Below are 11,386 nucleotides of genomic sequence, written 5' to 3'. Positions count from 1 at the left end.
TCTCTTCTAAATTTGAAGGTTCTATATTCTCTAGATTCTCCCTGAAGTCTATTTTATTCATTGAAGTCAAAAAGGTTGTTTGTTTTCACAGAGACAAAATTAAAATCAACCAAATTGAAGCTAATGGTACCTTGAAACAACAAGAAATATTAAAATAAAGTAAAAAAACTTTAGAAAAGGAAGAATAAAGGTGAAGGAAATAGGCATTTAAGTACCTACTATGCATCAGTGCTTACTGAGTGCCAAACATTTTATAAATACCTCATTCTATTCTCATTACAACCCTGTGAGACAGGTGCTGTTATTCCCATTTTACAGTCAAAGAAACTGAGGCAGATAGAGACTGAGTGACTTGCCCAGAAGAGCATCTGAAGCTGGAATTAAACTCAGATCTTTCTGAATCAATCCTAGCATTCTATCTACTGTGCCACCTAGCTGCCTAGAAGAAAATGTTAAGTATCTTGTAGTTAAAATGGACCTAGAAAATAGAATGAGGAGAGAGAATTTAAGAAGCATTGGACTACCTAAATGTCAGAACCAAAAAAGAGCCATCATATTTAAAAAAATATCATAAAAGAAAATTGTCCAGATCTCTTAGAAAAGTAGAAATAGAATCCACCAGGGTCCTCTTGAAAGAAACCTCAAAATGAAAGGAATAATATAGCCAGAGTATAAAGCTTCCAAGTTAAAAAAAAAAATCTGAAACTAGATTGACAGAAAGAATTCCAGTTTTGTGAAACCATAGTCAAGATCATACAAGATGGCACAGAGAGGTCGTAATACCATATTCCAGAAGGCAAAAGAGTCAGGCTTGCAACCAAAGATAACTTACACAGAAAAACCGAGTATAATTCTATAAGAGAAAAATGGATTTTTAATAAAACAGAGGACTTTTAAGCATTATTAATGGAAAGATCAGGGCTTAGTAGAGTATTTAACATGTAAACATAGGAGTTAAGAGAAGCATCAAAAGGGATTAAACAAGATAAACTATTTACATCCTAATATGGGGATATGACATACATTTCCTCAGAACTCTTATCATTTTCACATATCATGTCACAGAGGGAATCTAATTAGATACAGGTTGTGGAAATGGTTTCTTTGTGTTTTGATGATCTTAAAATGAGAATAGAATGAGAGAGTAGAGGAATACAATGGGTTTGGTGAAGGGAAAAGAAAAATGGGGGAAATATCTTACAAAATTGAGGCAGGCACATAAGAGCCTATACAAATCAGGAGGAAAGGATGGAGGGAAGAGGTGACCTTTGAAATATAGTCTCATATGAAATGGTCAAGGGAGGGAAGTATAATTACACAGAAATACATTTCATCCAACAAAGAAATAGGAAGGAAAGGAGATAAGATGGGGGGAGGGATTAGAGGAAGGTCACATTAAAGGAAGCATTAATTTTAAGCAAAACAAATTCTTAAAGAGAGGATGAGAAACAAAGAGAAGGAAAAGTATGAGAGAATACAGTGTAGGGAAATACATACTTAGCAATCATAACTGTGAATGTGAATGGGATGAACTCCCTCATAAAGTGGAAGAGGATAGTAGATTAGATTACTTATTTTTAAGCTTATATTTACAATCTGTGAGTTGTCTTCTAAATTTTAATATTCTATATTCTCTGGGTTTTTCCTGAAGTCTATTTGTACCCTACTTGTGGTAAAGCCTTCCAAGCTCATATTGGTCTGATCATCCACAGTCAAACACATTGTACCTTGACTGCAATATGGTGATATCATTTTGATCCTCTTTGAGATTGAAGGACAACAACCAATTTACTTTAAAAATAATCTGTGTCTCTTCTAAATTTGAAGGTTCTATATTCTCTAGATTCTCCCTGAAGTCTATTTTATTCATTGAAGTCAAAAAGGTTGTTTGTTTTCACAGAGAGAAAACCAGTGCCTGGCTGAAAACCGGCCCCTCTACCATCATGAGCTCTGGTAAGTCTGGAACCTTCTGGTTCTTCTTGCAAAGTAGGGTGACTACACAGTACTGCAGATAGAACAATGGACTTGGAGTCAGAAAGGCTTGGGTTTGATTTCTACCTCATTTGCTTACTAACTACGTGTTCCTCAGCAGTAGTTAACCTTTCTCAGTCTCGTTGTCCTCATCTATATTATAATACCCATAACACTCACCCCATAATTATTTTGGGACCATAGGGCAATAATGTATGTAAAATACTGTGCAAACCTTAGAGTGCTATGTAAATGTCAGCTATTATCATTATAGTCCTCTGAGACCCAAGGGGCTCTTTCTTATTTCCAGTGAAATTAGTTAGCCCAAGTAAATAGGACCCACAGTTGTTCTGAGTATATTGATTAAAGGAATGCTCAAAGGCTAGTATATCTTCCCTTCCATCCCGTGATGGAATGTGCCTTGGATACACTCCCAGTTTGCACGTCTTCCTAATATGCAAAATGAAAGAGGAGAATGGTACAATATACCAGTGGCTTCAAGGGGGACTACAGTGAGAAATGCTGGTATGTGCAGAGGATGCTGTGTGGTCCATGTTGTGTCAGGCTGCAAGGATGAACCTATTTGGTTTGAAGTCAGTAGATTGAGCCATTTTAGCCCCAGACTATCAGCTTTATCACAAAGGCCAGGAGCTTTCCAGGGTAAATGCACCATAGGGAGGTACAATGTAATGGAGGTCATGGTGGTAGGGTATCTGAGAAATGGAGAACTGACAATAGAAGAAATATTATCCCAGTCCTGGAGGGGCCTCCAGAGATTAGTGGGCTTGGGCTAATTTGACAGTAGCTATCACAGTGATTCCAGAGCATATTTTCCCAGTCAGAGAAGGGGGAAAAGGATGGATAGGAGGGTGGGAAGGGAGAGGGCTAAGAGCACCACCATGGGGGAACTGGGCAGGGAATGCTGGATTTCTACTCTAAGACAATGGTTTTCGAAATTCTTCCTTTACAGTTCCATACCCACCTCCCTCCCTAATCCCCCATCCCTCATCCCTTCCAAAAAAGGGGGCATTTTCATGGTCCTAGGAGATTGTAGTATAATGGAACTTCAGGGCAATTCAGCATTTATTTATGTCTAGGTCTATAATTTAATTGGTATAAAAAACTTCCTCCACCCATGCAGCTCCACAGTTGCTATGTAATTGACGGTCTTAGAGACTTGTCTGGGCCACTGAGAGGTTAAGTAACTTTCCCACAGTCACTGAGCCAGTGTGTAAGAGGTGGGAGGATTTGAACCCAGGTTATTTTCACTCCAAGTTCTAGTTCTCTATTCTCTACTTCGTTTCACTGTACAAGGATTTTGGGATCCTAGTTCTAGAGTTGGAAGGGTCCCTTAATTCGATTGAGTCCAACCTCCTCATTTATAGGTGGTATAATGGGGCCTCAGGAGGCAATGGATTTGAACCTGGGTCCTCTGGCTCCAATTATACCTATTGTGTGCTTTGTGCTAGGTAGTAGGAATAGAAAGACAAAATAAAAAAAGAAAAACAACCGATCGTCCTCTCAATTAGTTTCCATTCTGTTGGAAAGAATACCAAATGCTGGTGACAAAAATCTGAGTGCTTGTTCTTCTCCTTGCTAGCCATGTGACAACAGGAGGTTATCAAAACCTTTCCTTTTCTGTAAAATTGGAATATTACTTAGGTATTTCCCTCCCTGGATTACTGTTTACATTGTTTTTTATTCTGCTCTCGAATACGCACCGAAAGAGGAGCATTTCCCTGTACAAAGTAGAATAGACATAAGAGGATTGTGTAGAAAACTACACAGCTTGATTTTTAAAAATACCCAATAAACTCAGCTTGTTACTTTCAAAGTGCCTCACAGGATTATTGTGAGGAAAGGACTTTGTAAACTGGGAAATGCTGTGTAAATATGAACTATTATTATTTCTATATCTAGTTGAATGATCTCCCTTCCCCACCCAAAATGCTATGAATTGGTCTTTGGGGCTGATATCACTAAAAAACTGTTTGTTTTAATATCCCTCATAATATTTCTACAGATTTTTTAAAGTATAGGAAGGTGATTGTAGAGAGGGTAGGTCTAGATCAGAAATGAGGAACCTGCTGCCTCGAGGCCACATGTGGCTCTCTAGGTCCTCAAGTGTGGCCCTTTGACTGAATCCAAACTTCACAGAACAAATCCTCTTAGTAAAAGGGTTTGTTCTGTAAAACTTGGACTCAGTCAAAAGGCTGTACCCAAGGACCTAGGAGGCTACATGTGGCCTCGAGGCCACAGGTTCCCCACCCCAGATCTAGATGGAAGAGAGGCTGGCTTATTTCATTCACATTTATGCATCTCCCTCTCCACTCCCTCCCTCCAATACACACATTCACACCATCTCCCCACTGGATTGTTATTGGGTAATCTATTCGTAGTTCCAGGTTACACAACAGCATCAGACATTCCTCTCAATACTCTAGGGACAGTAACTCCAAGCTTGATAAACACCGTCTGGGGCAACACGGGAGTGGTTTGCAGATCAAACTGAACATGCCATTAATCATCTTTTCTGCACCCTCTTGTCTTCTCTTTTGTTCTTTTTTCAGAATGCGAAGTCGATATTTCCAAAACAGTGGTCAACGGGCTAACCTCAACCAGTAATGGTCAAGAAAAAGGTAGGGAGAGTGATAAGAGCCAAGACCTACCATTCTGGGCATGGTATAGAAGAATACTTAGTGAGGGAGGTATTTGTAATTTGTGGTTAAGACTAGAAGGGACCTTAGAATTCTGAAGGAAATCTAGGCAAATTATTTTACAGCTAAGGAAAGTAGAGCACAGAAAAGGAAAGTGGCTTGCCTCCAGGGTCATACCAGTAAGCTAGTGGCAAAGATGGGAGCAAACTCAGGTCTTCTGAGTCTCAGTCTATGAGGTGACCCCCAAGAGCATGGCTCAATGTTTCCCTTGGTGGTCTTCTCTGAATTCTCTTAAGTTTCTTACTGTCTCACTCAAACCCTGAATGGTAGAACTGGAAGTGACCTTGGGGGTCATCTGGTCTACTCTGTTTATTTTAAAATTGAAAAACCTTGGGGTGGCTAGGTGGTGCAGTGAATAGAGTACTGGCCCTGGAGTCAGGAGGACCTGAGTTCAAATCCAGCCTCAGACACTTGACACACTTACTAGCCATGTGACTTTGGGCAAGTCACTTTACCCCAATTTCTCCAAAATAAAAAAAAAATTTAAATAAAATTGAGAAAACAAAGGCCTAGAGAAATGCAGTGACTTGCTCTGGGTAACATACCTTAGAAGTGACTGAGCCTGGATTTGAACCCAGATTTCCAACTTCAGGTTTACTGATAATTATTCTGTTATGAATCACAGAATTTTACATTTGGCAAAGAAGCTGAAAGTAATACAGTCCAACCTTCTTCTCAAAGAATGCAGCCTCTGCACATCATCCCAACAAATAATTCACAGCACCATAGACTTAAGATTGGAAGGGACTTTTAAAATCATGTTGTCCAACTCTCCCATTTTACAGGTGAGGAAGCTGAGGACTGGACAGGTCCCAAGATCACAAAAGTACTGTGTAATCTTGAAGCTTCTGGTTCAATGTCTCCACAGTGACGAGGAATTTCCCACTTCATAGTTTTGGCTACCCCTTTTAGTCTAATGATTTAAAAGAATTATTGCCCAGACAGGCTAGGAGTCAAGAGACCCAGACCCATCACTGACTGAGCAAGACTTTGGACAGGTTATCTAATATGATATTTCTGAATCTCATTCTCTTCAACTTTGAGATGAAAGTATTGGTACATATCCCTCTTTCAAAAAGATACTATGATGAGCTGTGGTTAAATAAAGGAGATATGGTATGTTTTGTCATTGAAAAAAAGTCACCAACCACAATTCAGAGACATTTCCCCTACATTCACAGTAGAACCATAAAATATAACAGCTGAAAGGGAACTTAGAGCCCATCTAATTTTGGTAGCTTATTTTCCTTATTAATAAGTGAAGAAACAAAGGCCAGAGGCTCTTGCCTAAGGACACACTATGACTTAGTGATATGATTAATGATGTTTGTTATTTGTAATGAATTGGTAGGATCCTGAGTCATTAAGCAAAATTAAATTACATTCAGTATGGTTTTATCATGGAACATATTACCCTCCTTTTTGATTCTTTTTGAAGTAAGTTAGTCACATATGAAAATGCTGCTTATCAGGATAATCACTGCACTCCTTACTTGTGTTTCTTTGTGATAAAAATCCATAAGGGTTAACAACAGAGATGTCAGCTCTGCCATCAGACTAGCACAGTGGTAGGAAGAACTACATAGATGAATGTCGATTAGACCCTTTTAAAAAGATAATCAATGCAGACAGCAGGCATTCAGAGAGCAGCACTGGAAGGTTTGACATGGGTGACTTTTGTTTGTGATTGCTGTTATCCACGTTAATTTTCTTTGTGAGGCAAGGAGGTAGTTTGGAAGGGGACATAGGAAGGGGATGCTGCAAGAAGGGCCTAGCACAGAGTGGGGAAGGTTTCTGTTGGTGTAAGGTGTTTGCTGCTAAAGCCTGACCCAGTGGTTGCTCTCAGTGTTAGGAGGGCTGTCCCCAGGGCTGTGAGCCGAGGTGGAGGAGGACAGAGCTGGGAAGTTTATAGGGAGGATGTGGTAGGAGGAGCCAGGGGAGATGTAGAGCCAGGGAAGGGATGGGAAGGGAAAGAAAAAGTAGCTCAACTTAGCCCCAATTGAGTTCACTTGGGAGCTGCAGGGACCCAAATCAGAGAAGGCAGGAGCAGAGTTAGGGAAGAGAGCCACTATTCCCCAGGTTGAGAGTCTGGGGATGGAAATAGACAGGTAAGATACTGATGCTCAGAGCTGTTTCACCTGCTGGGACCCACCCACATGGATAGAAGCTGCTAGGGTTAGCCATGGACTGACTTTCCCCTCTCCTGTTCCTCACTACCAATTCAGCAGAATCATCATCACCCTACTAAATAGTAACCTTGTTAAATCATGGAAGCCCTATTGGAGGAGTTGAGCCTTAAAGGGAAATACGAGGTTCTAAGAGTTGGGGGGAGAGGGAAAATATTCTAGGCAAAGGCATGGAGATGGGAAATGGAGAGTTGTGTACCAGGAACAGCAAATGAGCCAGATGGGCTAGAGTACAGAGTGCATGATTAGAACCTATAATAATATAATAGGTTTTTTTTATTAATAAATTATTTTGAATTATTAATCAGTCAACACATATTTGTTAAGCTCCTTGTATCCTAAGCACCGTACTAAGTTCTGGGGCTACAGAGAAAGACAAAAGATAGGCTCTACCCTCGATTCTGTGTCTCTGCCCTTCTCCATCCCTTTTCCACTGATTCCCCTCTGACCACTGGTGCTGAGTAGTGTGGTAAGAAAATTGAACTCCCCTAGTTGGCTGCTGGGTTGGGAGCATAAACAGATTGGCTTCCAAATCTCTCTGTCAGGTATGACAAGAGCAGAGGAGGTAGGGATGCCTCTTACCAGGCTTGGCATTGAATGAAGGATTTAGGTCAAATGGAAAAGAAAGTACAAAAGCTAACTGAGGAAAACTGGGTCAGTGGGGTTGGCAGTGGTGGTGGCAGCTACAGTAGCAGTAGGGAGATGGACCCTAGACTCTCTCTTTACCCTTCCAGTTGTCCCAGGCACACTTGTCCAAAGCACTTCCTTCTGGGTCTCTCTCTCCAATTCAGTTCATTATTGCTAAGCACCTACTATGTGCCAGGGACTGTGCTTGGCTTTGGGGATAAAAAGACAAAAAAAAAATTACCCTTGCCTTCAAAGAACTTACATTCTGTGGAGGGCAGGTAGTGAGGCATACTGTATATACAAAACATACACAAAGTAAATTCAAAACAATTTCAGAGAAGTAGAAGCCATGACAACTGGAGGGAATCATGGAAGCCCTATTGGAGGAGTTGAGCCTTAAAGGGCAATAGGAGGTTCTAAGAGTTGGGGGTGGAGGAGAGAAAATATTCTAGGCAAAGGCATGGAGATGGGAAATGGAGAGTTGTGTACCAGGCGCAGCAAATGAGCCAGATGGGCTAGAGTATAGTGCGTGATTAGAAAGTAATGTCTAATCATCCTGGAAAGATAGTGAAGGGCCTTAAATGCCAGACAGAAATTTATATTTGTTCCCCAAAACAGTAGGGACCATTGAAGCTTCCTGAGCAGAGATATGACATGGTCAGATGAATGCTTTAGTAGTACTGGCTTGGTAGTTACTTGGAGGGTGGGTAGGGAAAGTGAAGGGCTATTTAAAGGAGTCCCATGGAATATTAAAGCAGTTCAGGTGAGAGGTGATGGCCCAAACTGGGGTGGTTTTGGTGTGTATGGATATCATAGATGTGGAGCCCCCAGGTCTTCTCCAGAGGGATGCCATGTTCTAGGGCAGGAATGCACTCCCCTCCCATTGACTACCCTTGTTCATCACCTTCCCGCTGTGCCTTGCCCTGGGAGCTGCCTGCATTTGAGTGGGTGCTGTATGGAGGATTCCCTGGCCTTGGTGCTTGGGATCACCAGGGAAAAAGAGTTATTTTTACTTGCTGCATCTCCAGCTCATAGGATTGTTCTCTGTGTGTGTGTGTGTGTGTGTGTGCAGCTTCCTCCTTTTGTCATTGCTGATTTCCTCAAATGCCTGAATGTTTCCCAAATGTTCTTTTGGGTGCACCATTTGCCCTTTTGTGTTTTCAGCTACTGACGACCCTTTACGTGCACGCTCTATTTCTGCTGTTAAAATAATTCCTGTGAAGAAAGTGACAAACTCTTCTGGCCTAGTCCTCCCTACAGGTATCTCTCCTCTCTGTGGGCATGGTGGTTTGGTTTCTTCTCCACCCCCCTCCCCTTAACCTTCCCTCTAGATGGTGGATGTTTTTACTTCTTAATTCATTCTAAAAAGACACTTTTAGACATAATCTTCACTTCCTTCTTTGCATGCTGAAGATGCTCTTTCTCTGTCATTCTGTCTCTTATCCCCTTAAATTCTGTTCTCCATGTAAGGGTATATGTGAATGTGTTTGTGTGTGAGTGCATATGTGTATATTTCCAAGAGCCAGAAAAGTTCTGACAGTACCCAAGAGAATAAAAAATTGCTTGACCTTAAGAATGTGGTTCAGGTTGGGGGTTGGGTCAGGGGTTCAAAATGATCCCTAGGGTGGGTCTGGTGATCTGAGATACATAGTACTACCCAGCATCTCTCAGTTTTCCTGTATTAGATATGGAACTCCGGTCTGGGCACAAAACTGATGGAGTCTTACAGGGACCTTCCGCATTGGGCTGAATCTGAAGGGATTGCTCTGGCTCTCCACTCCCTCACTTCCAACCCAGGCCTGACCTAGTGATTGTCTAGGCTAGCTTCTTGTAAGTGTCAAGTCATAGCCATGCTCATTAGGACAGTTCCCAAAGCATATTTGCCTTACTTACTCTTCAGGCTACCATGATTTCCTGTCTCTCACGTCCAAGATGTGAGCGCCAGAAAATGTGCTGAAAGCAAAACATTCACCAATCTTACATTGTGCAGAAATGGATATGTGGTCAGGCCACAGATGTTTATTGAAGTTTACATCATTCCAGTGGGCAGAGCAAATTGATTTCCTAATTGGTTAACCTATAAATTGACTGAACTTTCCCATCCTCCCTCTGACTTTTTTTTTTAATGAGAAAAAACCAGCCATGTTTTACTTGCATTTCGATAGGGTTTCTACTGTGCAGATCTTTCCTGACACATGGTACCAAGCAGCTTCTCATTGGAAATCGGAAAATGGACTCTTCTGAGTCAAAAGCAGAGTAGAAATCGGTTTCACTTTTCTCTGACGTGGGGTCAGGAAGGGGAATGGAGTTGGATGGGTCAGTGCCCCCTCACTCCAACTCGATGCAAACTCTCTGAAATCAATCTCAATGGCCTCTCTGATCTTAGGCCAGAAAAGAGAATAGAGGCAGATCAGAGTGTGAGTATTCGAAGATAATTGAATTTGACCATAACTTGACCTTGCTGAACAGAATCAACCTAACCTTCTAAACCTGTCTGCCTCAGGTCACGATCAATTCAGACCAAATTTATTGTGACTTATTTTTAAATCTTTCCAAGTCAGATGATTCTTAAAGGTGTTTGGGGACTGTTTAAGGCTGTATGAAAATAAACAGAGACAAGAGATCATGGCATTTTAGGTTTGTGCTAAGATGGGTTTGGAAGGTTTGGGGTTTCCAGATATTTTCTTTAAAGTGCCATTACTTCACTAATTCTTTTCATTTGGGGGAACTATTAACACCCTAGAATATGATGCATTAAAACCACAGGTGAGGCTGTTTTTGTTTAGTTTCTGTTTAGCCTTATGTAGGATCCTGGCCAATTGGTCCTAAGAGATCTTTCTTCCCCCCCCCAAAAAAAAAATAAACCCAAAGGAGGTGGTTAGGTGGCACAGTGAATAGAGCACCGGCCCTAGAGTCAGGAAGACCTGAGTTCAAATGCGGCCTCAGACACCTAACACAAAAACTAGCCGTGTGACCTTGGGCAAGTCACTTAACCCCAACTACCCTCCAAAAAAAAATCCAAAGGATGATGGTTATCTCTTGAACTTGACAACTCATGCATGACCTGCTGTACCAAATTAAAAGGACCGTCATGAAGCATCTAATTTAGCCCTTTCTTAATCTCAGTAGAGAAAACACAGACCTAAAAATGAATTTCATCAAGGGACTAAACATGTTTACATTTTAAAACTGATTTAGCGATGTATATGGGTCCTACATTTATTTGGATTTCACAGTTTGCCTTAATATATCCTACCCAACCCCCACCTTCAACAAATACTTAGTGAATGTCTCCCAAAGAGAGATTTGTAGACAAAGGTTAATTTGCATCAGTAAAGTGTTTGGAGGATTCTCGGGGGTGTAAGTTTGTTCCACTGACTTCCAATCTGTTACTGTTTTCTTAGCCAACTCTATCCTGCTGCTGTTTTGCATTTTTCAGCCTTCTCCTCTGGGTCCTTTCTTTCCAGACATGGATCCTACCAAAATCTGCACTGGAAAAGGAATGGTGACCCTCCGGGCATCTTCCATGCACAGAGAATCTCCGAGTGCCAGCCCCGTGAGCCCCCAGGAGACCATGCTCTCAGAAAGTAAGCCAGATGCATTCTTCACTTGGGATAGTAGTTCTTAAAGTAAAATGGGAATGATGTAGGATGCTATCTTGCTACTTTTGAAAGGGATCTGAAATAGGTTATCTAGCTATCTTCTTGTGCTCCCAGGAAGCACCTACCTCTCCAGCTGCTTTGCATTGAGCTTGGCTGCTACTGCTACACAGTCTTAGATCAATAGGTAGGTACCTGTGTGTCTCAGTGTGAATGCCAGCTGGCATTCTGGAATGATGCCAAGTTTCTCTTTATTATTACTTGTGGCTTAGAGGAGGTGGGTGTA

At 41.4% G+C, this 11,386-nt stretch overlaps 1 protein-coding gene across 18 annotated transcripts in view; it reads left to right on the top strand.

The window, feature by feature from the left end:
• Positions 1–1,861: 1,861 nt before the first annotated feature.
• Positions 1,862–11,386, top strand: part of SORBS1 (sorbin and SH3 domain containing 1) — a 149,608-nt gene continuing 140,083 nt past the window's right edge. For 11 of the 18 annotated variants that reach the window (XM_069099294.1, XM_069099291.1, XM_069099290.1 and 8 more), the window contains exons 1-3: positions 1,862–1,953; positions 4,542–4,610; positions 10,969–11,088. In XM_069099294.1, the coding sequence (XP_068955395.1) occupies positions 1,944–1,953; positions 4,542–4,610; positions 10,969–11,088 (199 nt within the window). In that variant the 5' untranslated portion in view covers positions 1,862–1,943. Of the gene's footprint in view, positions 1,954–4,541; positions 4,611–8,665; positions 8,762–10,968; positions 11,089–11,386 lie in introns of all 18 variants that reach the window. The other 7 variants (XM_069099288.1, XM_069099284.1, XM_069099289.1 and 4 more) reach the window with 1 other exon arrangement.

Source organism: Petaurus breviceps, unplaced genomic scaffold (assembly GCF_028583685.1).
Source record: "Petaurus breviceps papuanus isolate PSGF00001 unplaced genomic scaffold, PetGlider_PUasm1.0 37, whole genome shotgun sequence".
NCBI lineage: Eukaryota > Metazoa > Chordata > Mammalia > Diprotodontia > Petauridae > Petaurus > Petaurus breviceps.
The sequence above is the reverse complement of the archived record's forward strand: the minus strand, read 5'-3'. Positions and strand labels throughout refer to the sequence as shown.